The sequence below is a fragment of the Aptenodytes patagonicus genome, chromosome Z (genome assembly GCF_965638725.1).
Source record: "Aptenodytes patagonicus chromosome Z, bAptPat1.pri.cur, whole genome shotgun sequence".
In the NCBI taxonomy this organism is placed as follows: domain Eukaryota; kingdom Metazoa; phylum Chordata; class Aves; order Sphenisciformes; family Spheniscidae; genus Aptenodytes; species Aptenodytes patagonicus.
Window position 1 is genome coordinate 88,409,343 of NC_134982.1, and position 27,078 is coordinate 88,436,420.

At 39.4% G+C, this 27,078-nt stretch overlaps 1 protein-coding gene across 3 annotated transcripts in view; it reads right to left on the reverse strand.

Annotated features, from left to right (window-relative positions):
• Nucleotides 1–27,078, reverse strand: part of SKIC3 (SKI3 subunit of superkiller complex) — a 52,711-nt gene that overhangs the window by 24,475 nt on the left and 1,158 nt on the right. For 2 of the 3 annotated variants that reach the window (XM_076363388.1, XM_076363389.1), the window contains exons 3-25: nucleotides 26,784–26,881; nucleotides 26,131–26,274; nucleotides 24,368–24,459; nucleotides 23,619–23,694; nucleotides 22,103–22,243; nucleotides 20,074–20,172; nucleotides 19,874–19,982; nucleotides 17,919–18,059; nucleotides 16,142–16,243; nucleotides 12,803–12,936; nucleotides 12,051–12,137; nucleotides 11,858–11,961; nucleotides 11,618–11,744; nucleotides 10,245–10,424; nucleotides 7,852–7,976; nucleotides 7,149–7,402; nucleotides 4,647–4,749; nucleotides 3,644–3,820; nucleotides 2,563–2,707; nucleotides 2,317–2,395; nucleotides 2,133–2,194; nucleotides 1,952–2,008; nucleotides 796–864 (exon numbers count right to left, since the gene is read on the reverse strand). In XM_076363388.1, the coding sequence (XP_076219503.1) occupies nucleotides 796–864; nucleotides 1,952–2,008; nucleotides 2,133–2,194; nucleotides 2,317–2,395; nucleotides 2,563–2,707; nucleotides 3,644–3,820; nucleotides 4,647–4,749; nucleotides 7,149–7,402; nucleotides 7,852–7,976; nucleotides 10,245–10,424; nucleotides 11,618–11,744; nucleotides 11,858–11,961; nucleotides 12,051–12,137; nucleotides 12,803–12,936; nucleotides 16,142–16,243; nucleotides 17,919–18,059; nucleotides 19,874–19,982; nucleotides 20,074–20,172; nucleotides 22,103–22,243; nucleotides 23,619–23,694; nucleotides 24,368–24,459; nucleotides 26,131–26,274; nucleotides 26,784–26,873 (2,697 nt within the window). In that variant the 5' untranslated portion in view covers nucleotides 26,874–26,881. The remainder of the gene's footprint in view (nucleotides 1–795; nucleotides 865–1,951; nucleotides 2,009–2,132; nucleotides 2,195–2,316; nucleotides 2,396–2,562; nucleotides 2,708–3,643; nucleotides 3,821–4,646; nucleotides 4,750–7,148; nucleotides 7,403–7,851; nucleotides 7,977–10,244; nucleotides 10,425–11,617; nucleotides 11,745–11,857; nucleotides 11,962–12,050; nucleotides 12,138–12,802; nucleotides 12,937–16,141; nucleotides 16,244–17,918; nucleotides 18,060–19,873; nucleotides 19,983–20,073; nucleotides 20,173–22,102; nucleotides 22,244–23,618; nucleotides 23,695–24,367; nucleotides 24,460–26,130; nucleotides 26,275–26,783; nucleotides 26,882–27,078) is intronic. The other variant, XM_076363391.1, reaches the window with a different exon arrangement.

Consider the following 27,078-nt stretch of genomic DNA (forward strand, 5'->3'; position numbering starts at 1 on the left):
GCACTTGAAATTTAAAAGTCTTCTGCTGCTACTTTACATTCTTCAGGACAAAGACTTTGTGCACATCAGTAAAACTTATAACAACATCTGACAGGAGCTGAATTTTGATATGTGATGGTTCTAGTTCCTCCCTAGAATCCAGCTTCAATTAGATATTATTAGCAGGTCAGCAGCATGGGATTATGAAGTGCACCTATAGTGATCATAAACGTATGAGTCACAAGTATTTCTACTATTCACGGATGGCCTAGATAACAGTGGGGGCATATCCAGCTCTCAGTGGTAGGGGGAGGAAGGGACCTCCCAAGATGTAAGAACTGCTTTTGTCCCAGGTTCATTAGAGACTTACTCTTTCTAACAGTGGCGTTAGAAGGGGGCAGGGGGGCGCTGAGAAGACAGTTAAGCAGTGCCATATAATGAGCTAGAGGTACAGCTGAAGCTGAAATAACTAGCACCTTATGAAGACGGTGCTTTGTTGACAATGCTCAATAAAAAGCCTCAGAGCACAAACAGTGATTGTTTTTTTAATAGCTAGTTTCTGGCTGATGTTGTGAGTTCTGTAAGAAGAACATTATATAAAAGGTATCTGATGAACGTAGCTTCCATTGTATTACCACTATGGCAACAAAGGGTCCCATCCACCCTCAGAAGAAGTAGAAGCTCCCTTTACTTAAAATATTTAATTTTCAGGAACGTGCTTAAGTGCCAATTATTAGGACGGAGTCCAAGTCCTCTCTTTGACTAACAACTAGTTTTGGTGCACAGTATCATAATCGTAATTTTTCGTCATCTTACCTGCCCAATCCAACACAGTAAGTAAGAAGGCTCCAGAGACTGGGCTACCTTGAAGGCTTCATGAGCTTGCTGTAGAACCAAAGATAACAGTGCTATTGTGCTGTATGGCATGGTAACAGAGCACTTTTGAGTATACACAGGTATTGACAGGTAGTAGTATTGGAAGAGATTTGTTGGACAAAATTAGATCACTATTAAAAACATCTGCTGTGCCATAGAGAACAATGCATTGCCCAGAGAAATAAACCAGTTTAGTCTTATTTAGGGGGGGAAAAAAAAAATTTACAAGACCAAAGCTCCCCTCCCTTCCAAATATATTTCCTTCTTAAAACAGTTCAGCAGCTAGATTACCTCTTAGAACGATTATTATTTTAAAATCTGACTCTTGGAGGATCCAGTTTTGGAAATTTGCTTTTCCTTCATGCAAACATTAAACAAACACATTTTCAAAATGGTAAAACTGATTACCACCCACAAATTATCTTTTCCCTATGGATTGCTTATGTTTAGAGTTCCTCCCTCAACGTGGTGTAAGGTGAACAAAGTCTTAGCATTAGTAGTCTTAGCAGTAAGCAGTCTGAATTATCAATTTTTTTTAATTAAAAATAATTCTGACCATCACATTTCCAGTTAAACAAAATTTCTGTAATTCTGACAAGCAAATAGGATAGGATGTAGTTTTAGCTGCATGAGAACTCTGGACTTCACTTAAGATGTACTCTAATTTTTCTCCAGAGAAACTCTGAAGGTTACACAGAATTACAGTAAATCATATGACACGCTGATGAGCGGAAAGTAGCTACCTATGGGAAACTCAAACTCAAAGTTCACTTTATGACTTACAATTAAAAGAGTTCTTGGTCAAACCTAGTGTGCTTTGGCTTAGATTAACTACTTCTCAGTCCTTCCAAATACTTTTCATTCCATCCAGTTGCTTGGAAAGCAACCTCACCAATTCAGAAGTTGTTCACTTATCCCCTCCAGAATTTGTGTGCCTCAAGTAAGGCACAGGTGCCAATTTTATTTCATTCAAGGAAGTATGTTTCTTGAATCTGAGAGGGATGTTCTTCACTGTTTGCCCACACTCCTGCCCCCATACGCTCCCTTTAAAAAAGAGGAAAAGGAAACTATGTTTGAGGATGGGAAAGAGAGTTACCTCAATGTTTCCAGTTGCCAGATACAAAACCCCCAAGTTGGTCCAAGCAACAACATTCTAGACAGAACAAATAAAGTTAAAACAGATGTATTATTACTATATTCAAAAATAACTCTGCATTGAGGGGAAAAAAGTTTTAAATGCCCACTTGAAACAGATGGCAGCTGCCTACAGCACTTACGATTTGCTCAGCTTGAACAGATTTGATGAACGAATGTTGAGCAAGAGCATAATTCCCAATAGCTGGGGGGGGAAAAAAAAAGAAAAGAGGAGAGCTAGATCTAACTGAATTTCATAAACACCATTAGTCAAGTTGCCTTCTAATTTAGGATATTATGGAGCTAGGGGTTTCGCTGAAGACTTACCACTACAGGAAGCAACTACACCAAGTGCATTCCAATAAAGATGGTTTTTGCTGTCAAGCCTCACAGCTTTTTTGAGACACTGGAAGAAAATCAAATGTGAATTATATCACTAGAAGAGCAAAAATTAAGACTTTATGCACTTACTTATTCAGAGATGTAGGTTTTATTGAGGACAGAGAGAATATGCAGACAAGCACCAACACCAATTTAAATTTTAAAGAATGTAACAGGAAAAACAGGCAATACCTGTAAAGACTTCTCTAGCAGTTCACTGATCTCATTCATGTCAGTGCCCACTGCTGTGAAGTGCTCTGCTTGTCGATAATAATTTATTCCAAGATCACACCATAAGCTAGGCAAAGGCATCAATTTTAAAGCTCTGCCGTAACACCTACAGAAACATGAATCACAGAAGCATTATTCCAAGCCTCTCTACACGAAGAGCAGAAAGCTGAAAAAACATTCAAGAGTGCTTAAAAACCTAAACCAAGCAAACATGCATAAATACAAACAAAACCACACCAGAATGGAAAGCAAACAAAACTAACCCATTTTCACTGAGACAGCTATCTTCACAGAATCTACCCTGGTCTAAAGGCAGTCTGTAGTGCCCACCACTTGTGAAGCCACAGATATGCATTAAATCAAAGCTGTGCCAGTTGCAATATGCATGCTTTTACTTAAAACAAACATCAGTCATTTTTACAGTTAATCAGACTTCCCCTAGGAAGAATTTGACTTATATTGTGGTTGAGATTTACTAAGCAGCTGCATTTCCTGCATTACACATCCAACTGCACAAAGCTCCGAAGGAGTCACAGAACAGGCTACAGAAATACTACAAATATTTTCTACCATCATGAGCCTTCCAGGGCCAGAAACAAGAAATTCCCTCTTCCAATGTACTCTAGATCCCATAACTAGGGCAAGAATTCTTGATATTTTTATAAGAAAGAAGTACAGACAGAAAGCTTAAGTATTATCTTGGACTTTAGTAGTCCTGGGAGAATTAGTTAGCATTTGATTTGAATTTGTTGAATGACAGACAAGCAGGATGTAGCCATGCTCTGGAGACAGAAACAAGGAGAAGAGCAGGTGCTAGAGGAAGTGTTGACAGCCACTATGGCAATCCAGCAAACATATTCCGAAATGAGCAGTGTAATTTAGAAGAAGCATGAGACCCTATTTACTACCTCATTAATCTTTGCTCAATACGCAGGTGTCGACAGATCAGCATGTCTTTCATTTTCTAGAAATGGTCCAGAATACTTCAAACTCTGTAGAGTCTCAAGCTGCACAGAAGCTCTTGATAATAAAAAATTATTACCTTCCTCCCAGCCTGAGCAGCTCACTCTTCTTCAGCATCTGTTTGCCTGCATTTTTACCCAGAAGGGATCCTAGAACTTGAACATTCACTTTGGTTGGTGAAATAACATGCACGCTAGTACAGGTATCTCCGAGCAGTTTCCAGAGGCAAGATACATCAGGACGGTGCTTTGTTGCCCTGTAATTAATGATATAGAAAACATGCACAACACCCATTCAGACACTTCAACATCCTCTTCTGGAAGAAAGTTCAACACTTTGAAGAGTGGCGTAAACTCAAATGTAATTAATCAATGAACCGTTTCATTTTTTTTAATTCGGTTTTCTTCCTATTCAAGCTATAGGTCTAAAAGGTCAAAAAATAACCAAAAGAGAAACTACAAAATGCCAGTGTATCCCAGCTTTGTTGGGACTAAGAGTCAGTTCTGAAAATTAACCATTATCTATCACCATGTCAGCTGACTACACCCACTCTTGCATTTCAGAGCATTACACCGCTCTTGCATTTCATGTTACATTACGAGACATGACTCATCTGCAGAGACCTCATGGACCTTCTCCTATAACAGCAGCTATCCCAAGGTTTAATTTAGGACGCTAAAGCATTTTGTATGAAATGCAAAATAGAAAGATTGAGGGAGGGAAGGAACAATTTCCTCTCATCCACCATTTTTGGTAGAAATCCCTTCCTCCCAGCCCCATATATACAGGAAGACAGCTGGAGAGAACTGTGTGTCATTTCACACTTGTGTTATAACCAAATGACTCTGTATCTTAAACAGAAAAAACAAAACTCTATAATTACCATTCATTTAAGCAGCCTAAATCCAGAATGCATTATTCAAACCATTTTCAGTAAGCACATTCTTATTTCTAATCTAGATTAGAAGCCTGGTCCATTTGATTTATTTTAACTGAAAATCCTCAAACACTTAACTCTTATTCTTCTGCCTGCCAACCCACAATTCTAGTGAAAATTAAATAACTGAATATTTAGTACTAACCTTGTAAAAAATTCAAGAGCCTGCTCTATGTAATCCACAGCTTTCCTATCAAGATAGTTATCAAGGGCTGATCTTGCCAGCATGAGATAGCACTCACCAAGTCCTGAAAATAAGAGAAAATATCCTCTATGAAAAGAGATGCTTTTATGATACACTTGATAAAGATGGTGGGGTGGGAGGGTGGAAGCCTGCTCAATAGTCTGCTTGAAATAAAGATTTATACCCTGCACATGTTATGCCAAAATCAAGAGACTCACAGTGCTCACAGAGACTTTGCTTTTAACCCATCCTGTCAAGTGTGAACTGTAGAATAATTTGAATATTAAAATAAACCTAACTGATTATAAAAACCATAGCATTTAAGCTTTGGGTTTGTCCTCAAATATTAACTGAAGCCCTGATGAGAAATCTGCTCTGCATTGGTAAGTCTTTGACAAATACACCAACTTTCAGTTCACACGAGTCAAAAAATCATTGCCAAAACACAAAAAGAAGAAAGAATGTCCAGGTAGGCAAAAGAGGAAGTCGTCTTTGAAGATGACTTGAAATCAACATTATTTAATCCCATTTATTTACTTCATATGGAAATAAATCCAACTGTTAAAAAAGGAACTGCATTTAACGCCACAATTTCTAGCATTTTGGAACCAACAAGATTAACTGCTTGGTTTCTACTCTTGCTGGCACCAGCAGTGATTCTGTCTGGCAGTAAGTCACTGGCTACAAGTACCATTCATTCCCAGTATTATTTTCACTGTTCTGAAGCTACCTTCCTCATGCTATCATATCCTGTACCTATACCAAACTAGTAATCACAGCAGTCATGTTTTGCAACCATCTTTATCTTGCCCCACTAGGTATTTGTCTTGACCACACAGAAGTCTCAAGGTCATGAGCTTCTCAGATGTCAAGAAGCTCTGTAATCTAATAACAAAATTGATTTTATTCCTCAAAGTTATACATTAAAAGATATGCTGGAGCAGAGGCAGAATAACCATACCATTTAATAACACAAAAATTCAAGTAACATCAGTTTAGTTTTCTCTCACCAACTAGGAGACTGACTCAATTCAGAAACTGTCTAAACTGATCAGAACAGTAGCAAAAGTACACTGATGTATGTTTCAGAGACTTTTAAGAAGGTGCACAAAAGATAGCAAGCCAGAGTAAACATTAAACAGGCTCTAAGAAGGTGAAGACTGTTTTGGGACTCAAAGTAGGATCTGGAGCTAACAAATCAGAGACTAGGATGAGAAGAATTATGAGGGAAGACTTTGGAGATTTAAGAAAAGAATAAGTATAGAGGCAACGAAGGAGGGGGGGAAACCTTGATACCATGTGCTTACGTCCTCTCTAAGCATTTTATTCCAGGTAATGCTGTCAATTGTCACCTAGAGACACTAAAAAAGCCATATACACATGCACATTTCTATGCAACACCTTTGCAAACTGCTGCTGCAGCCAGCTGTTGCCTTCTTGCCTGACAACTAGTAAAACTGCCTATCCACAATACTCTCCAACTCCATCACAGAGCTCTTGCCATGTCACTTTAGTCTGGCAAACTCCAAGCGACAAAATTATACAGGAGGAGGTAGAGGGACCCCGTCGCCCCTTCATATGAAAAACTCATTGTTGCAATAGTAACCCAACAATTCTGGCTTAGTCTTACAAGAATCAGCTCACATTCACTCAAAAATCAAAAGGCCTTACACACAATGAAAGAACACTCTAACTTAAAAATTCATACCAGTACCAAGCAGCAAACAGCATCTATTTCAGATGGATGTATGGGGTGAGAATGACTGAAGACTAAGTGGCAGAGAGAATGTGAACCAAACAGTTATTCATTGGCTATCAAAATGTTATACGCTGCCAATATTATGTATCTTGAGAATCACAGTTCTATCACCAGAAAGGAGTTCCAGTTCCCCCATTTCTCTCTGCTCCCAACTATATACTGAAGACCTCTATGTATCACCACCTCTAACACTTGAGACACCTTTTGGGGTACTTTACTGCTGTTTTTCATCACTTGAAAAAACTCAGAGGGGTCTCCATCACCAGCACTAACACAAAAAGTGAGGAACACACAGTCAGGAGCAGCAGAAAATTAGTAAAGCCCATCTCCTTGAAATGGCAGCCTGACTCTATTGCCTGTTGAGCCAGTGTTTGACTACTTAGGTGAAACTGTGGTACCATCAGCTGGCTTCCTCTATCTATCTTCAACTCTTCTACCCATTTGGCCTGGTAGCTACACAGGAATACCTTTCATACTTGAAAGAGAAATAATCGCTCTCATGCATCATGACTTAAGAGCTCTTCAGATATTTGCAGGCTACTACACACTAGCTTTCATGTAGGGGATCACAGTGCTCTACATACCCAAAACCCAACCCTATCCTTCCATGCAGGAAAACCTCAATACACAAGAACCTCTCCACAAGACTGAAGTACTACAGTGTGTAGAGGGAGAGTTAACACTTTCAAATTCAGACATATTACCTTTCAGTGCAGGCACATAGTCTTCTGTCTTCTTTAAGATTTGTTCATAGGTAGCTATAGCATTTTCATATTTGCCTAGAATCTGCTCAACTGCTGCAGCTCTGTAAATGCTATACACAAGCCCTGGGTTCAGCTCACTTGCTTTCCTGAAGGATTTCAGAGCTGTTGAATAGCTACCTCTGCTCAAGTAAGCCTCCCCTAGAGACTCCCAGCAGTTGGAATCCTTTGGATCAGCCCTGAGAGCTGCCTGCAAACTGAAGATATCAAGATATAAATTTATTTAAATAAAAGGTGATACAAGTTAACATAAACAAATTATTTCCTTGCATTATATAATCTCAGAACACAAACACAGAATTATACAGAACTTTTAAACACAGCATAGTAGTGTTTTCATCTTCAGAGCACATTATACAAGTTTAGACATTGTACCTAATCTTGGCTCATTATTCAGTGCTATACTGTGCTTGTCTATGACAAGCCTGTCACCAGGCTTGTTAGTACAGAACACTGCTGTGCCGAAAAGACTACATTGTGCTAATTTTGGAACTGAAGATAGACACAGCTTGCTCAGACCCATTTCCCATTGTTTAGTACAAGCCATCCTATAATCAGCTAACTTATCTTCAAAACTCGCTACAATGAAAGACTGTTTTATTGGGATTTATAGAAAATGGCTTAAACCAACCACTAGTTTTCTTACTCAGCCACTGCTTGTGACGGCTGACCAGTTCTCAGGTAGTAAAGTCCACGATGAAGCCAGGCCCATTTTGCTGTACCAGTACTTGCTTTTTCAGTTACCTCATTCAGGATTGACAGAGCAGTGTCCTAACAAAGCACCAAAAATGCCAGGTTAGTAAACATATATATGTGTAAAGAAAAAAGTTCTTGTTAAAGAATACTCCTAATCCAGCAAACCATTAAACTGTCTAATCTGTTAATTACTGTAAAGAAGAAATGTTACAGGGGCTTTTTAAAGCTGGCAGGCTGAGTGGCAGATTAGAGGAGGAAATCATCACATCTAAAGATGTGATTATTTCTTATGTATCTGTCTTTGCAAATAGACAGTAGCTTCCTGCAGTTTTGTAAAGACTTTTTTTTTTTTTTTTTAAACTAGAGAAGGATACAAGTATTTCATATATATATATGAAGTTCCCACTGACTGGAAAAGGGGAAACATAACCCCCATTTTTAAAAAGGGAAAAAAGGAAGACCCGGGGAACTACAGGTCGGTCAGTCTCACCTCTGTGCCTGGGAAGACCATGGAACAGATCCTCCTGGAAGCTATGCTAAGGCCCATGGAGGACAGGGAGGTGACTTGAGACAGCCAGCATGGCTTCACCAAGGGCAAGTCCTGCCTGACCAACCTAGTGGCCTTCTGTGATGGAGTGACTACATCAGTGGACAAGGGAAGGGCTACATATGTCGTCTGTCTGGACCTCTGTGAAGCCTTTGACACAGTCCCCCACAACATCCTTCTCTCTGAACTGGAGAGGTATGGATGTGATGGGTGGACTATCCGGTGGGTGAGGAATTGGTTGGATGGTTGTATCCAGAGGGTAGTGATCAATGGCTCAATGTCCAGATGGAGATTGGTGACAAGTGGCGTCCCGCAGGGGTCCGTACTGGGACCGGTACTGTTTAATGTCTTCATCAATGACACAGACAGTGGGATCGAGTGCACCCTCAGCAAGTTTGCAGATGACACCAAGCTGAGTGGTGAGGTTGACACGCCAGAGGGACGGGATGCCATCCAGAGGGACCTGGACAAGCTGGAGAAGTGGGCCCGTGTGAACCTCATGAGGTTTAACAAGGCCAAGTGCAAGGTCCTGCACCTGGGTCAGAGCAACCCCCGGTATCAGTCCAGGCTGGGGGATGAAGGGATGGAGAGCAGCCCTGCCCAGAAGGACTTGGGGGTACTGGTGGATGAAAAGCTGGACATGAGCCAGCAATGGGCGCTCGCAGCCCAGAAGGCCAAGCGTATCCTGGGCTGCATCCAAAGCAGCGTGGCCAGCAGGTCGAGGGAGGGGATTCTGCCCCTCTGCTCTGCTCTGGTGAGACCCCCCCCTGCAGTGCTGCGTCCAGCTCTGCAGCCCTCAGCATAAGAAAGACACAGACCTGTTGGAGCAGGTCCAGAGAAGGCCACGAAAATGATGAGGGGGATGGAACACCTCTCCTGTGAAGAAAGGCTGAGAGAGTTGGGGTTGTTCAGCCTGGAGGAGAGAAGGCTCCGGGGAGACCTTCTTGCAGCCTATCAGTTCTTAAAGGGGGCTTATAAAAAAAGATGGGGGCAAACTTTTTAGCAGGGCCTGTTGCGACAGGACAAGGGGGAATGGCTTTAAACTAAAAGGGGGTAGATTTAGGCTAGATAGAAGGAAGAAATTTTTTTACGCTGAGGGTGGTGAAGCACTGGCCCAGGTTGCCCAGAGAGGTGGTGGATGCCCCATCCCTGGAAACATTGAAGGTCAGGCTGGACGGGGCTCTGAGCAACCTGCTCTAGTGGAAGATGTCCCTGCCCACGGCAGGGGGAGTTAGACTAGATGACCTTTAGAGGTCCCTTCCAACCCAGACTATTCTATGATTCTATCTGCAGCAAGTCAGATACTTAGACTGACTTCCCAGATGTTCCAATGGAGTCTGTCGAAGTATGGGTTACACTTGCTCTGTAACATCATAGGCTAAGAACATTTTATACAATGCTATGTAAGAAATATTTTTCAAAATGTTCTAATGAGTTTCTATGCTTTTCCTGAAAAGAGCAAGGTGGAGGATGGAGAAAAGAAGTGGCACAAGTTAAATACGAAAAGAAAACTAACTTTCTCTTCATGTTACCTACTGAAAAAATCCTTCATCTAAATCACACGTGATGACTACTGTTATGCTTGGTTCCCCTACCCTTCTCCCCAGACAGATTTAATTTGGAATGGGAGCATAAAAATCGAAGCAGGTCCAACTCTGAAAACTGCTAAGCAATGACAGAACATCTGTTTTCAGATCTTATTCTCAAATACAGAGGAAACCTGAAGTGGTTCCTCAAAGAGCAGGATTAACAGAAAAACAAACCAGCAGTAATCCAAAGCCCTGAATGTATAATACCATGTCTCCAAGTTCCACGCTCAAGTCTACAGCTGCTGTTCCAGATTCTTCATCGGTTCCATCCAGTTCAAAAGCCTTTTTATAGCAACCACGAGCTCTACTTTTGTCTCCAGCAATATCTCTGTAGTAGTTACCTAAATAACAAAACACACTTCCCAAGTAGCTGTCCAATTTTGCAGCCTATAAGGAAATACGAACACAATGTAAGACAGCATTTTGAAGGATTATACTGATGGACAGGACCAGTGATAATGACTTGTTCAATCTCTGCTTATCAACTTATTTAAACTCCTTCTGTGATACATCTGAGTAGTCAAACTTTATTTTAAGATTTCAGAGATTACTTGAGCTTTAAATATTTGCTGAATCTGCTACAAACCTCATGACACAAAGCATTTTGTACGTGAAGTACTAACAAGCTAGTTGTGCTAGGAGAAAACAATTCCTTACTGTGTCCCATCATTTTCATAATCTACTCAGTTTCAACCATTATGCTCATACTCTTACATCACAGTTAACTCCAGCCTTTTCTAAAGTTTAAGTTCTTTTAGATATACCTGGCAGATTCGTTTATACTTAAGAAACCCACAGCTCCCAAGCAGCAGAAAACAGCTTTGATAATAATAAAAAAAAAAGCTCACATAAAATGGTTTAGAACCAAAAGTATTGTTCACTTCAACTACATTCTCCAATATACTCTGCTGTTATTGAAGTGCTAACAGTAGGCAATGATTTGAGTTGCCAACACCTATCAAAGTTATATGGTGAGTTTACAGTGTCTAGTCTTATTTTGTATACTTCCATGTTCCCAATAAAGATGTCAGACTAAATCTTTTGGATTCACATTCTTACCTATGTTCAGAGAAAAAGCCACAACCACCAAAAACCCAAAGATCAGGAAAACTATATAAATTGTGGGGGTTTGCAGACTTACTTCCTTGGACAGACATTGAAACTCTAACACCATTCTCATCTTTTTTCCTTCCTCACTTTTTTTTCAAATTTTTAGGAAAATTTGAATTTTCCCTCCCCATTTCAAAATGTCTTCAAAGATCTACGCTGGTCATCTAGAGGCCTCGACTTTACAGCCCTCAAGGAGACAGGACTCAGAGAATCACCACTACTTTTGGCTAAATCAAAGGCCTCAAGAATTAGGTGAGAAGAGGAAAACAAAAGCAGGGAGATTCCAGGTAACTGCACAGCTCCCTGCAATGCCTTTTTGCACAGCTGAACTTGGTTTACAGGCTCTGGAGGCTTGTAAATGGTAACAAGCAGAATATTCAAGTCTGTCACTCCAGTCAGTGTATTTTCCACATTTGGTTTCTGATATAGGAAAACACTAATTCTACATGAATAGTTAAAGCAGGCATTACCTTCAAGAACTGAGTGAGTGCTTTTCCTTTGTCTTTTTTTGTCTCATCACTCATGAACCAGTATGTGAGCCCCAGGTACTGATGATACTCTGCAGTTTCGGCCTTTCTTTCAATAGCATTTAGAAAACTAAATAAAAGGAACAGAGGTCAGATCAGACAAATTCTCAAAAGCTGCAAAACACTATGTTCTATTCTCCCCCCACATTTCCCTGTCAGAAGAAAGAAAAAAAATAAATCTACCTTCTTTCTGCCTGTTCATAGTTCTTTTGGGAATAATGGATGAAACCCTCTAGAGCATGGGACTCTGCCAGATCAGGGTGGGACAACAGAAGCTCTTGTGAAATCTGCAAAAGGATGTCATTCTTTCCTAGTTATTTCTTCTATGAAACCAAGAATTCTACTTAGCTTACAGGAATGACAATACAGCACTAACCTTTGAAGCTTGATCCATTAAACCTTTGTTTAGATAAGCCTGACCTCTGATAGCTAAAACCACTGGATCACTGCTCGCATCCACAATCTAGAAAACCAAGTAATAGACATGACCAAGTTATTATCTCCCCAGATTAAGAAATCAAAGGTGTCAAAAGCAGGCAGACTGCACGAAGATAAAGACAAGACAACATTAGAATACTCTTGAGAAGCCTTAGACAGAGTAATTTTGATGGAGAACAGGTAGAAGATTGTAGAGAGCAAGGACAAAGCTACAGACGTCTAAACAGTGAAGAAGTAGTGTACATGAAACTGAGAGGCAAAAAAGAGAGGAAGCAACTTCTGCTTAAAGCTTAACAATTCAATCTCCAAGTAATATGCTTTTGTTTATGACTTAGCGACAAGTGAATGAAGGACATGGGGAGTAGGATTGTAAGAGTAATTCAAATGAAGATGAACAACAGCCATAGAACTAGCAAGAACCCAGCAGCACTGAGCAAGACCAGACAAGGTCAAAAGTGACAGCTTCTAAAATCAGAATTCCGAGTGAAAAAGAGTTGTAGCAAAGCCTAAAAAACAGAGAAGGAAGGAGTGTTTGGATTACGCCATAGTTGGTAGGAGTTGTCTAAACCACACAGAATGTAAAAAGGAGGCAAAGGGACAAATACACAGCTTGAATTTTCAGTACAGAAAGATGAGAGCACTTTTTAAAATTAAAAAAAAAACAAAAAACATTTTAGTCAATGAAAATACCTGCTCAAGTGCTTTAATGGCTTCTTCTGCAGCATCCACATCAGCTATTTTAATCAAAGCCTCTGCTTTCAACTGAAGGATAAGGTTCTTCCACCGAAGACTAGGACCCTCAGGAGTTCCAAGAGCCTGAAGAGCTGTTGACAAGAGAAAAGTTTCATCAATTAAAAATAGAAAAAGGAACTACAAAGTGCACTACTGTTCCCAATATTTAAAAAATCTGGTTAATTACAATTTTTCAGTCTAATAGAAAACCACTTAATAGAGCAATTTTTTTGACTGCTCTCCCCCATGTTGAAGAAATTATTCTGTAAAATTTCTATCCATTCAAGTTTAATAGTTAATTTTAGAAAGGTCCTCTCAGACATGTGGAGGGACTGATTGCTTTCTAGCTGCTGGCCTTATAAATGGAATGCTACATTTTTCTGATCTATGTTCTGAAGAAACAATGACCTTTCAATGAACAAGTTGTTTTACACTTCAGTGTTCAAAGAAAAAAATATTACTGAAACCAGGGATTTAACTCTGTGCCTGTGCAAAGGTAACTTTGTACCTTTCTATACAGCATTGATTACTTCTCCAATACACAATATAATCTCACCTCAGAGAATGAGGGCATCTCTGTTGAAGTTCAGTATTCTCCAAAGGCAAGAACTTTCTGAATAACTCAATTAACTATATTTATTTTCACATATGATGAACTTTTTTTTGACTTGATACAGCCAGTAAGACAGGCCAAGCATAAAACAATGCTTCCCCAACATTCTCTCCCACTTTCCACACATTCTTTGGAACCAAGGAAACTTTCTGCAACAACAGCATCTTTTAGCAAGGCACAATAACTTACACCTTGCATTGAGAAACAAAACTTAGTTTGTTCTGAGCCTTCCAGGTTTCAGTTTCATTTGGTACTAACCAGACCTCGCATAGGAAAACAAAACACTTGATCTTTATTTATCTTCCACACCACTTGCAACTTCACAGATTTCAAAATCATCTCTTCTCCAGGCTGGAAAAAGGACTTTACAGGCTACTTATTTGTTCTCATATGCTGCATTTTCCACACATTTCATCAACCTTATCACTAGTCTATTAACTTCTAGAATTTTTTTTTTTTTTTTGAGAAGGGATGGATGGGTACCAAAGCTGCACACAGATTTCACCATGCTGCTAAAGTTCGTAAAGCAACTGCATGCTGGTGCTCCGCTTCACTAGCCATTCCCTCCCCTGTAATTACTAATATTTGACTTGCCTGTAAAGCATAGAAAGGGAGAGAAACAGTCCTGTTTTTTCATACAAAATGAGGACCTTTCTGCTCTCTACTTCAACAAGACTGTAGGATAGCTTTGTGGGAACATTTCTTCCCACAACTCATGATTTTACATTTAAGACTATGGAATTTTATTCATTATTTTAACACCTAGTTACTCACTCTGGTAATCTCCTTTCAGAGTTCTTGAGTCTGCTTTGAATAGCAGCAAACTTTATAATGTTATTACTCAACATTCATAAAGGACTAGAAAAGAGGATGAACAACACAGGTATTGGTGAAAGTGTCAGGGACGCCTCCTTCCAGCCTGAAAACAGACGTTATTACTATACCGTGCTCTAGCTTTTAACTTATTTAAAACTGACAAAAACCACTCAAAGCTACAACTCTACTTCTTAACCTAAGGCTGCTTAGTTTCCTTAACAGTCTTGTAAGAGATCTTACCAATTACCACCTGGAAATCAGAGAAGACTGTATCACATCTCCCTTATCTATGTGCTCATAAACTCCTTCAAGGAGTTCTAAGAAAACAACTTTACTTTACAAAACCTATGCTGTCTATCCCTCAGAATAATTTTTTCTACATAAATTCCTTAACTCTGTTCTTTCAGTTTTAACTAATTCAACCACTAAACATATCAAACTTGTTGGTGGTTTCCCTCACCCTTCCTAGAGCCGTTTTTAAAAGTTAGGGTCACACTATCTACCTCCAAGCATTTGGGTGCCAAGACAGTTTAAGCAAGCAATTACATAAACCCCTTAGTAGTTCAGCAATTTCATCTTTTTGTTCCTCGGTCAATTCCTAGGTCAGTATCTTATAACTCCTTAATGCTAATTTTTCTTGTCTTGTTTTATAGCAACTTCTATTAATGCTATAATCACAAACAAGTTGTTTGATGAATCCCCTGAAAAGAAGGGTCATGGTGTAGAAGTCACCCTGAGCTCTTCCACACTGAACACAGATGGGAAAAGAATGATGTCATTTTCATTCTTTCTGCAATAAATTTCTTTTTACATACTTTTGGCAGCAAACTTTTTAGCAGGGCCTGTTGCGAAAGGACAAGGGGGAATGGCTTTAAACTAAAGGGGGGTAGATTTAGACTAGATAGAAGGAAGAAATGTTTTACACTGAGGGTGGTGAAACACTGGCCCAGGTTGCCCAGAGAGGTGGTGGATGCCCCATCCCTGGAAACATTCCAGGTCAGGTTGGACGGGGCTCTGAGCAACCTGATCTAGTTGAAGATGTCCCTGCTCATGGCAGGGGGGTTGGACTAGATGACCTTTAGAGGTCCCTTCCAACCCAAACTATTCTATGATTCTACTTTGTTCTGTTTTCACATTTCCTCCACCCAAATTTATAGGCCTTTTGAATCTCCCTCACTGGCAAGTACTTCCCCTTACTTTTAATAATTTCCTGTGACTGTTTAGCCAGGTCTGCATACTTTTACCTCTTCAAGTCTTTCTTGAGAAGTTTTTCACTGCATTTGTCCCTGTCAGAAAAAAGTCCACTTTGGCTGCCCCTTCATTTATAACCATCAGATAATGGCTCTACTCAGATTAGATATGCATCACTAGGTCATAAGAACTGCTTTCATTCCCAGCTAGCACGGATGAAGATTTACACTCAGTGAGGTTTCTTAAGATGCAGTTGTACTATGCAACATTTCTGCATTTTACATTCACTTGATTAAATATGAAGTCTTCCAGACTAAAAATTTGTGACACCTACCCTTGTGGTTTCAGGCAGTTATTGGCTGTTTGGTGGAGTTGGGTCAACCATCAGCTGAAGCAGCACATCAGAACACGCAAACCACCTAAATATTAACGATCAGACAGCTTTCTCGTTCTGATTAGCCAAGTATTTTCTCTTTTCCTGAGACTAAGCAGCACAAGGTGCTTTTCAGCTGTCACAAACCAAGAGAAGCAGGGGACACCAGCACAAGGTGTGAGACTGCAAAAAGCAAAGGACTACGACTGCTGCTAACTCAGGCCTACCATGCAAAGCCCACACTGGCTGGACTACATAAAGTGGCGTACCCCTCCAGTTGCTCTTTCCATTAGCGGGCAGTTACCTTGATTGCAGGACAGGACGGCATCCCTGTGTTTGTGAATTTTCAGCTGTGCCTCTGCCAAATAATGCCATGCTGCTGGACACTGGCTAGTCTTCTGCAAACCTAATAAAAGAAGAGTTTAAAAAAAGGCACTAAAAAAAAGTTGCTGAGGGCTGCACTGTAGCTGGCAGATGCTGTATTGCCATATAATGCCATCAAAAACATGTTATCAATCAGATAGTAAGACTTGCAGTTAATTTTTTCTTTGAGTCTTATTTTAAACTGTTTTAGACATACAGGCCTCCATGCAGTAAGGCAAAGACTAAGAAGCACGTAAGCTTCTGTTCAGCTTAATTTTGCATATAACATTACATATACAGAGAAGAAAAAGGGGAGAAAGTGGGGAAATATACAACACTGGCTTAAGGTGCACTTTTGTTTCAAAAAGATAAAGTCCTTCACTTTGATCTGACATTAACATCAGCAGCCTTCATAAAGTTTTTCTTAGAAACCAGAAAAGGCCTATAGAACTTCAAGACAGCAAAAAAATGATAGCAAGTGTTTCACTGAAACTTCCTGATAAACTTGCCTTAATTAAAGATGCAGTAATAAAACTGAATTTGAGTCTTCTGAGATACATATATACACTACTAAATAATGCCTTGAAGCTTCAATACCTAAAATGCAAACACTTGGCTTCCTGGGAAAGACATTATTTCCAAACTTCATACTTTTCTGCTGATACCAAAAGCCTTGCCCTCTGCATTGTCTGCTTCATAAGCAGAGTATTACACGTAAAAGTAAAAATAAACAAAATTATTTGGGAGATGTATCTTTTGTCAAAAACAGGATGTATGTTTTGTCAAAACATCCCATGGCCATTTAAGCCAGAAGAATTTGCCTTCCATGGAAAACTTTTTCCTCGTAAGCACCCGAAATTTTTATTTCAGATTTTAGGCAAGACATGTTGTTTCACTGTGGGTAAGCGATTGTAGAGTATTCCGAAATCCAATTTCAAACAACCTTTTTCTAAACCTGGGTGAAAGAATGCAGGCTATCACAGCATAGCCTGACTGACTCCTGATTGCTTAGATCCCAAATGCTTATTTACCCAGCTTTCTCAGTAAGCAGTTTTGAATTATTCATGGCCAGCAGAGTGAGAGTGGAGAGTCCCAATTTCCCTCTAGTATACTTATGAATAATTTTGAAAGAGCTTTGCCATTTCAATGCAAGCAAGATAATTACAGATTAGTAAGCCAACTCTTCAGCAATTCTGGCTACTGTAAAAAAAAAAAAAAAATCCTCCAATATTTCTCTTTAGATACCCAATATAAGTGTTTACCCAATATAAGTGTTAAGGAGGTCTTAAAATTATGTTACTTTAAAGGGAAGTCATTTTTGTTCAGGTATAGAAATGTAGTGACTAGATTAGAGGAGCTGCATTATATTTTACTTTATAAATTCCACATTCCTTCATTAATTGCTATTACTGTATTTACTGCTTCATCTAGGTATTTCCCCAATAACAGTCAGATTAAAAAAAAAGTTTAAAGTTGATCACACTAAAATACTACAGAGCTGACTATAACAGAAATGACAGACTTCAGAGATGTTATACTTAAAGCTATATTTTAAAAAAATCCAATCCTCAGTCAGACAAGTGTTGAGTATTTTTTTAAAATCTACCTGGTCTTAGAACTGGCAAAGTACTATGAAAGTATAAGATTCCCAAAATATCCAGCATAAACTAGCTGGTGTTCAAGTTACAGAGTACTTATACCTCATATTACACGTTTACCTTCAGTGAGACTCTTAACAGCCTCCTTGTATTTCTTTTCTTGGAGGCATTTTACACCAAAACCAATGATGCCTGGACCACTACTTGCGTCCATCTCCAAAAGCCTAGAAAAACAGTGCAGGGCCTCTTCCGACAAAGTACCTCGTTTCAGAAAAAGAAATATTTTACAGAGTTTTAGATTTAAAAAAAAAAAGGCAATATTATACCTTATCTACATTAAATATGACCCTTACCCTTTGAACTCAAAGTAATGAATTTATTAACTAAACTTTTTTCCAAAGGTACTACATATTTATCACCCTCCATCCCCAAAACCAAACCCAAAAAACAAGCAGTAATCTAAATACCCAGTACCACCAAACAAAATAAACTGTCAGTTTGAAACCTGAATTTTTAACCACTCATGTTAAATTACTACAGGTATCCTTCCTTTATTAATAAAAACCAATTCCTTCATATGCTTTTCATGTAAGCCCAGCTGAATGCCCACATATCAAAATCTGCCTCAAATAAATCAAAATAATTTCTTTCCAGAGTAGGCCTTGTGTACCTACAAATTTGCTGTGATAAGCTTGCTGAAACAGTCTGGCTGTGAAACCACATAATTAAATGTCTTGGCTTAATTTTAACTGATGCCACTAACTTTTTACGCTTATGTTTAGCTGTGATTGTAGACTTGGCCGTCCTTGCTTAAAGCAACAGTTGTGACTTGCAGCTACAGTCTCTGAACTACTGTTTTCTTTCAAAAATTATGGACTCATTTGACATAAAGGTTGCCTTTGATTTGCATTTGGTAAAGGTGACTAATAATGCATCCGAGTTACAGCCCACAAGTTTGGGGCATGAAGGACTATGACATCGTTGGAATGACTCAGATATAAACAAACAGCCTTACTAAAACCTAAGCATCATCCTCCCCACCCCAAGATGGCTGTGGGATGGTGAGATGTTGTCAGAGCATTGGCATGTAAGAACTGTGCCAACCAGATGCTCCTTTTCCTTTGGAAACCAGTTTCTGCATGTTTCTCTGAACTGTAAAGCATTCTCATGTGGAAATGAGAGTCTGGGCCTCATTTGTCTTCATCCTTTCAAATCAAAGTGAAAAAGTCTCTCGTTTTATGTTGCTACAGTATTCCATGAAGCCTACCTTCAAAATTAGAAAAGGCATTCTTCTACATAAGCTGAAAGTTATTTCTCTTTATATAAATCAGAGGATTTTTTCCCCTGATTTTCTTTCGTGGTTTTAAAAAGAAATAAAATCAACTTCTGATGCCTTAATAAAATGAAAGACCAAAATTTAGTCGTTATGTTTGAAAATGCTGAGAAAGTGTCCAACACTACTGCAATGTTCTTTAGTGAACTATTGAAAATAGCAGTTGTATACTTTCAGATACCTGCGCTATTGAACACACCATGTTTGTTTTTTTTTCCTTCAGATTCTCCTTTTCTACTTCGAACAAACATCTAAACAGGTCTGTTTATTCCCTATTCACCAGGCATTCCTCTGAAGAAAGTTTCACAAAAGTTTGGTTTTTTCACCAAGACAGATTTTCTGTGTCAAGAATAACCTAAGGCCGTCCTCAGCCTTAGTGCACTGGTTAACATTCTCCATTCCCTCTCCTAAGCTTAAGAAGCTAACCTTCATTTATATTGAGAGGCTGCTTTTGAGTTTTGAAAGGCATTCTATTTTTGCGACTTTGTACATTGCCAGAGTTGGACTTAACTCACAGAAATTTTTTGCCAATTTACAGTCACCACTCAATTACAGAGCCAGGAAATAGCAAAGCATAGGACCAAACACTTTTCATTTCCAGACAGGCAGAAATATAACATAAAAGTTAAATAGTGCACTTGTATTGGGTCGTGAAGGGTAAAAACCTGTAAAAGATTGTCACAAAACTAACTATAAAAGAAATATTTTAAGCCCCAAATATGTCTAAACCCATCCTACTCACCTGATTGGATAAAATGCAAGCAAAGTACTTCTAAGGGATAACTCACAGTAGGATACAAAGCCATCATATCATTACAGGCCTTTTCCAACCTAGCTGTTTCATGAGGAAACTTGAAAGGAAAAAAATAGTTATTTGTGCGAATTATCAGATGTGGAATATTACATCTATTCACTGATGAAGACAGATTAACATAACCTTACTTTTGACAAGCACTGAATAAAGTCCTTGTAAAGATTTTGGTGGTCTTCACCAGGAACAGTGTCAGCAGAGTTCACCGCATGTTCAAATGCAGTCAAAAGCTGAAATAAGAAATAATTAGAAGTGCAACAAACAATGACTCTAGGAGAATGTTATCTTCACTGAATAGAATAGCTCAGTTGGAAGGGACCTACAACGACCATCTAGTCCAACTGCCTGACCACTTCAGGGCTGACCTCAAGTTAAAGCATTTTATTAAGGGCACTGACCAAATGCCTCTTCAACACTGACAGGCTCGGGGCATCGGCCACCTCTCCAGGAAGCCTGCTCCAGGGTTTGACCACCCTCTCGGGTAAAGAAAGGATTCCTCATGTCAAGTCTAAACCTCCCCTGGTGCAGCTGTGAACCATTCCCAGGCATCCTGTCCCTGGATCCCAGGGAGAAGAGATCAGCACCTCCCTCTCCACTTACCTTCCTCAGGAAGCTGCAGAGAGCAGCGAGGTCGCCCCTCAGCCTCCTCTTCTCCAAACTAGACAAACCCAAAGCCCTTAGCCACTCCTCATAGGACATGCCTTCCAGCACTTCCATAGTTAAGTGGATAGTTACATGTTATGGGTCCTACTCATTAAGTTTACACTAGTACTGTGAACAGAGAAAGTCACAAAGCAAGTTCCTTACTGTGAAGTAGTACTGAAATAGGATCCAAACCACGTTAATTGTCTAGTACAAGAGGAAGCAGCTATGCACTATTTTGTAACATAAGATGGGTACAAGGCAGGCAAAATTTGGAAGAACATAGATTCTTGTTCATACCTAATCCCAATTCAAAGAAGGACTTGGTACCACAAAACCTAGGTTACTATCCTCTACGGCTAGCTGTCAGCCCTCCCCCCTGCTCTAGTCTATAAATCTAAATAAATAAAATATAAATTTCTTGACTCCTTATACACAGGAGAACACAGGCACCACAGAGTGCAGGCTACCAAACGAGCATGCTAAACAAAAAGGTTGCCCATGGCTTGTCACGAGTGCAATACTGAATAGGATGTTGCCTTCAATGCCACACCCATCCAGGTTCAGATGCTTTACTCAGAAATGCAATAAACTGTAGATTTGCATGTGAAACCCGTTCCTGATATTTATGCAACTTTTTTCTTTTTTAAACTCCTTGTCCCCAAAAAGGAAAGCAGTGCTGCCTGTAGTACCTCTTTTCTATAGTAGCTCGTAAGTTAGAGCATTTGCCTTCTCAAAAAGTAGAGATCCAGATTCAATTTTCTTCCCTCTCAAATTATTTCAGTTTCTATTTTCCATCTTTCTGGAACACTGCTATCAAACCAGATTGGTGATGAGAAATTTCCACCCTTCCTGTTGAATGAGGTTCATCTTACAAGGACAGATAAATCAGATAAAACAAAATTAACTTTGGCCATAGAGAACACAGGATCAGTATAATTCACGATCATTCTGTTTGCTCCAATTAGGTTTGACATTCTCCTGAGAGAGCTTAAAATCTACAGGAGAAAGGAAAATTTGAACCCAAACATTACTCTTTGGAATAAGCACTATGTACGAAGAAAAGGAAAAACAGCACAAAGCTACCTCTTTCACCCCAGGGGGAAAGTGGAGGGGAGTTTCTCATTTTGAAGAACACCTACATTCTAGACTCTGCCAAAGCTTATGAATGATGCTTATGAGTGATGCTTCTCGTAACATGCAGAAGTAGAACAATGCATCACTGTGCTGCAGTGCAAACTTGGACTCCTGCAGAACTTAGGAGGCAGTTAATGAAGGAGTTCCAGGATGACTGCTTGGATTTAGGTGCCTTATTCCACCTAAGGCCCATATCAGGCTGCTGCACCCTCACTGCTTCTGTTAGAAGGTAAAATCACCCACCTTCTCCTGAGAAGTTTAGTACTACTGAACATTAATGAGACAGGCAGTCATGAGATTTGTAAGGTTTTTAAGGCTTCATCTGAAGTCTAGCTGCACTGTGCATACATATGTATCTAGATGAGGAGTGAGAAACATTACCAACTGCTCAGTCTTATTATCCTGGTTTTGTGTACTGTCTTTCAGCAGCTGGATCATCTTCTTCCAAAGCTGATGCAGCTCTGCCTTTTCTGCACCTTCCTCCTGTTTCATTCCTATTAGTTTCTGCCATGTTTCAGCCACCTGTCAAGAGGAAACAAATGAACCATGCTGTCGCTCTTTAAAGAGCTGGAGGTCTGATACAAGCTTTCCAGTTACTGTCAACTCTACCACACTAGGGTAGACAACAGAGTAACGTTCAAAGTAACGACCCAGATTCACCTGCTTTCTGAGTAAAGCATTGTCTGGGACCTGTCCACCTTCCAAGGTACGGTAAATAAGGGAGGCAACACCAAGAGTATGAATTCTGACTCTGGCTCCTGGAGGGAATCAACAGTACAAATAGACCTAAACAGTCCTCTGATAAACTCTGAAGAAAAAAATATGGAAGCCTTGTGGGATCTACAGCACTACGAACAGAAACAGAGTAACAGCAGCAGTACATGTTGAAATTCCAGTGTGGAAAAATCAACAGGACTGGAAAAGAGAAAATAGGACCCTGAAGCCTAATTTGTGGTTTCCTGTTGCACATAGAGCAAATCTGCCTTCATATGCTAAACTATTAACATTGAATTTAGTTTCAGAAACTGGTATACAAAGAGGCTTTGGAGCTAATTAATAGTCTTGAGCCTGATGCTAAGTGTATGTAAAATTTTTCATTTTCCATTGTTGGAGGAAAGGGAAGAAAATGACATGGAGCAAGACCATGCACCACCTTGTAAGAAAGCAACCTTTTTAAAGAGTAAAGGAAGAGTGAACAGCGTAACTGCAAAAACATGTATCCTGTAACATTACTATAGGGACCATAGGCAATGTTACTGTTGAACCATTCAGGCATTTAACAGCTCCACCTCGTGGTAAGCTGAGAAGAGCCATGACTATTTCTGCAATGGTCATGCTGACACGGACTTTGGGAGGGCTACGTGGGCTGAAGCTTGAGTTGCCCTGGAGCAGCTTTGCATGTCCTTATCGTTGTGCATGAAATGCAACACGTAAGCCACAGGCAATCGTGTTCAGGCTGTGTACAAATTCCATCTTACCCTCTGGCATGAAGTATCAGGGACAGTCTAGGATCACCACACCAGTCAAGGGCTAATCAGATACCTAGAACTGGCCAAGGACAAGCAAAGGACACCTGACTCATGCACACTGCATGCAAATGTGCATTTGGGATCATGCTTGACTTCTAGAAATAAAGCAGAAGAATGAAGTTGCACCCTTTCAGCCTGTATACTAATATTCTTTGTCAAGTTTTGTCAGTTTAATGGATTGCATTCAAGTCTTATGCAGTGGAAAAGAAAGGAATATAGTTAAAATCAGTTCTTCCTAGTAGTGGTCCACAAGGAGACCTTAAGTGGTCTGTGGCCCAAAAAATTGGGGATTCCTTAATGAAAAGTAGCTAGTTCTAACAAGAAATTCCCATTTGATCAGAAGATGGAAAGTAATATAGTCAACCCACCTCTAAATATTTCTTTTCTTGATGATACAGTTCCACAAGCTTGTTACATACATCACACCATTTCTGCTTGTCACCACTACAAAGGAATAAAATCCCACACAAACAAGGTAAGTTTTCCATAAAATAGGATAACTTTTTTTAATTCTGACAATTTTTTTTAGTAGGTTCAGTTGCCAAGCAAATACTTAGAATAAATACCACAGATTGCCCTAAAAGTTCTATTCATTGCCGCTGCAACTGAGTTAAAAAAAAATTATTTTAAGGATTGTACTTTTCTTTTTGAAAAATTTTCAAATTAAGGAAACAAATCAAACACCCCAGACAGCTACAGTGACAGCCGAGAGTTAGATTTGTTTAGAACTGTACCTACATGAATCGGCTGACACATATTCTGTGATCTTAAAAGCAGAGAAAAATAAGCCTACTTATTAATGCAGACAATGAACTATCAGAGCTAAGTGCTTCAAGGCAGTGAGTTTAGACAGAGGACAAAGGGTAACATTAGAATTCTCTAAACTACTACCCTCAAGTACAATTATTCCAAGAGTTTTTGCCCTATCAAAAGGCACAGGGTCAAGAAACCTTATACAGGTACAGAAAACCTTAGTAACAAGTGCTTACCCACTGAAGGGACAAGGCTTTAAAAAAAAACAAAACAAAACAAAACTCGCAGACTATCCTATGTATCAGCAATGGCATTCACTGAACCAGAAATCTTAGACTGCATTATGGTGTCCAATACTCTTTACCTTTCATAGAGTTCCAAGAGCTTTTGGTAAACGTCTGCTAAGTCTCCTTTGACATCTGTTTGGTTGGATTTCTCATATAAATTTGCTAATCCCTTTGAAAAAAAAAAAGGATAAAAAATAAGTAAGATTTGATGTCAACGGTTAAGTGTTATGAGAACACTGTAAGTACTGCCTGCAAAAACTATTCCATTGCCTTCAGTGGGGTCAAGTGTTAATGTAGTAATCTCTGAGCAGAATCTATGTTGGTACTTCTGTACAGTCTGATGAATCTACTTATTTTAAATGAAAAGCTTTCCTCACTTTCTTAATGTGCTGGTTTTGGTTGGGATAGAGTTAATTTTCTTCATAGTAGCTAGTGTGGGGCTGTGTTTTGTATTTGTGCGAAAACAGTGTTGATAACACAGGGATGTTTTCGTTACTGCTGAGCAGTGCTGACACAGAGTCAAGGCCTTTTCTGCTCCTCACCCCACCAGCGAGCAGGCTGGGGGGGGACAAGAAGCTGGGAGGGGGCACAGCCAGGACGGCTGACCCAAACTGGCCAGAGGGATATCCCACATCATATGACGTCATGCTCAGCATAGAAAGCTGGGGGAAGAAGGAGGAAGGGGGGGACATTTAGAGTGATGGCGTTTGTCTTCCCAAGTCACCATAACGCGTGATGGAGCCCTGCTGTCCTGGAGATGGCTGAACACCTGCCTGCCCGTGGGAAGCAGTGAATGGATTCCTTGTTTTGCTTTGCTTGCGTGCGCGGCCTTTGCTTTACTGATTAAACTGTCTTTATCTCAACCCATAAGTCTTCTCACTTTTACCCTTCCGATTCTCTCCCCCATCCCACTGGCGGGGAGTGAGCGAACAGCTGTGTGGAGCTTAGTTGCTGGCTGCGGTTAAACCATGACACTTAACTAATACCAACAACTACATGAAACCTGAATATATCACATAATCTTGTCTGCATAATAGACAATATACAAAGCACACTAAGTCATATGATAAAAGACCTATATCCAAGTATCATACCACCTTGTAGAGTAACAGAAAGCCAGAATCTGATTGCAAAACTGAGGAAATTTGAATATACCTTGAAATCAGGCAGCAATACTGATACTTTAAAAAGCTATTTATATTGAAAATACTCAGAACCTTACTAGCGTAGAAAAATACCGATTGTTTGTATCTGAGAGACAGACCTAATATGCAACCTCACGCTTCAGAAGTCTCCAAATAACACAACTGTATGTTTTAACTATACATTGTTATAGGTTGTCATGCACACACCACCCAGCACACAGCTATTTTAAATGTATACTATTGTTTTTAAGTAGCAACAACAAAATTCACTAACAACCCACTTGATGCTGGAAGCTGGAAAAATAAGTTACTAGATAAAACATTTTCTCTCCTGTGAGAGAAGCATTTTCAAATGTTTCTTGAGCTACAAGCATGGAAATTCCTAAGCATGGACAAATTCACTGTATCTGTTTCAATTCATGTTCTACCTTGCATGTTTTACTGCTATCTAGTCTACACAAGAAATACAGACTTAAATATACTGGAACTAAAGTTCACCCTGCTACGTACATGCAGTCACCCACGGCTTTACTTTGGACACACAAATAATACGAACCTCAGCTACTCCGAAGCTTCAGAAGAACCAAGGGTCTCAAGAAAACACAAAGCAAGCCTCAACTCTGCTTTGTTTCCATATTTAACTCCACAGTGACACTTTTCAGAGAAAGAAAAAGTGAATCTGGACATTCACGTACCTGCCACGCCAGTAACTGGTTTGGTTCAAGTTCAATAGCCTTCTTATATGCTCCTTTGGCCTGATCAGGCTGCTCTAACTCAGCAGCTGCCAGGCCAATAAATACCCAAGCATTGTAGTTATTTTTTTCTTGCTTCAAGACTGCCTAGAAATAAACAATTTAAAGTGAAACTGAGGAATGAAATGCATCTTATAGATCCATGTGTTGAATTTTATCATTACAGTTTGGTGAATTATTCTGTATGGTAATATTAGAAGTTAGCTCATTTTTAGGAAAAGACTAACATTAGTAACTTCAGCTTTTTATGCCCCAGAGGATGGTTCATATCTGAACTGTTCTGCCAGTAACCATATCTGTACCTCAGCAATTAAAGCACTCCTGTCGAGGTCTGGATCAGAAGTGGATTTTATCGCTATCATTCTAGACTTAATATTCTTATCGCCACCTATAAGCAAATGCAAAAGGGAAGGGGAATAAAGATTTACCTGTGGGCAACTAACATGAACAATCAAGGAAGTTAAATCTGAAAATCAATCCCAACTATTACATCAATAAGGTACTCCACAATCTGCACTACTATATGGCTGTAGAAGTATGGGAACAGCAAACAAAATGTGCAAAAAATATTAACTTCCAAGTAAAAAATTAATTACCTTGCAATGTTTTAAGGCTTCCTTATATTCTTTATTTCGTATTGCTTCTCTAGCACTCTTTAATGCTGCCTTCACCTCCTTATTTGACATTGTGGCTACTAAGTAAAAAGGACATATAATCAGTTCTTATAAAAAGATATACTGAACTCAAAACATTGTTTATATCCTACTGTAATTGCATAGAGAGCATTTTAAACACAGAAATATAGTGCAATATGCCAAAACGCATACAGCACTAAAAATTGCTGAAACAAATAATATGGTTGAAATTAGTTAACTTACGCTTAGCTCCAAT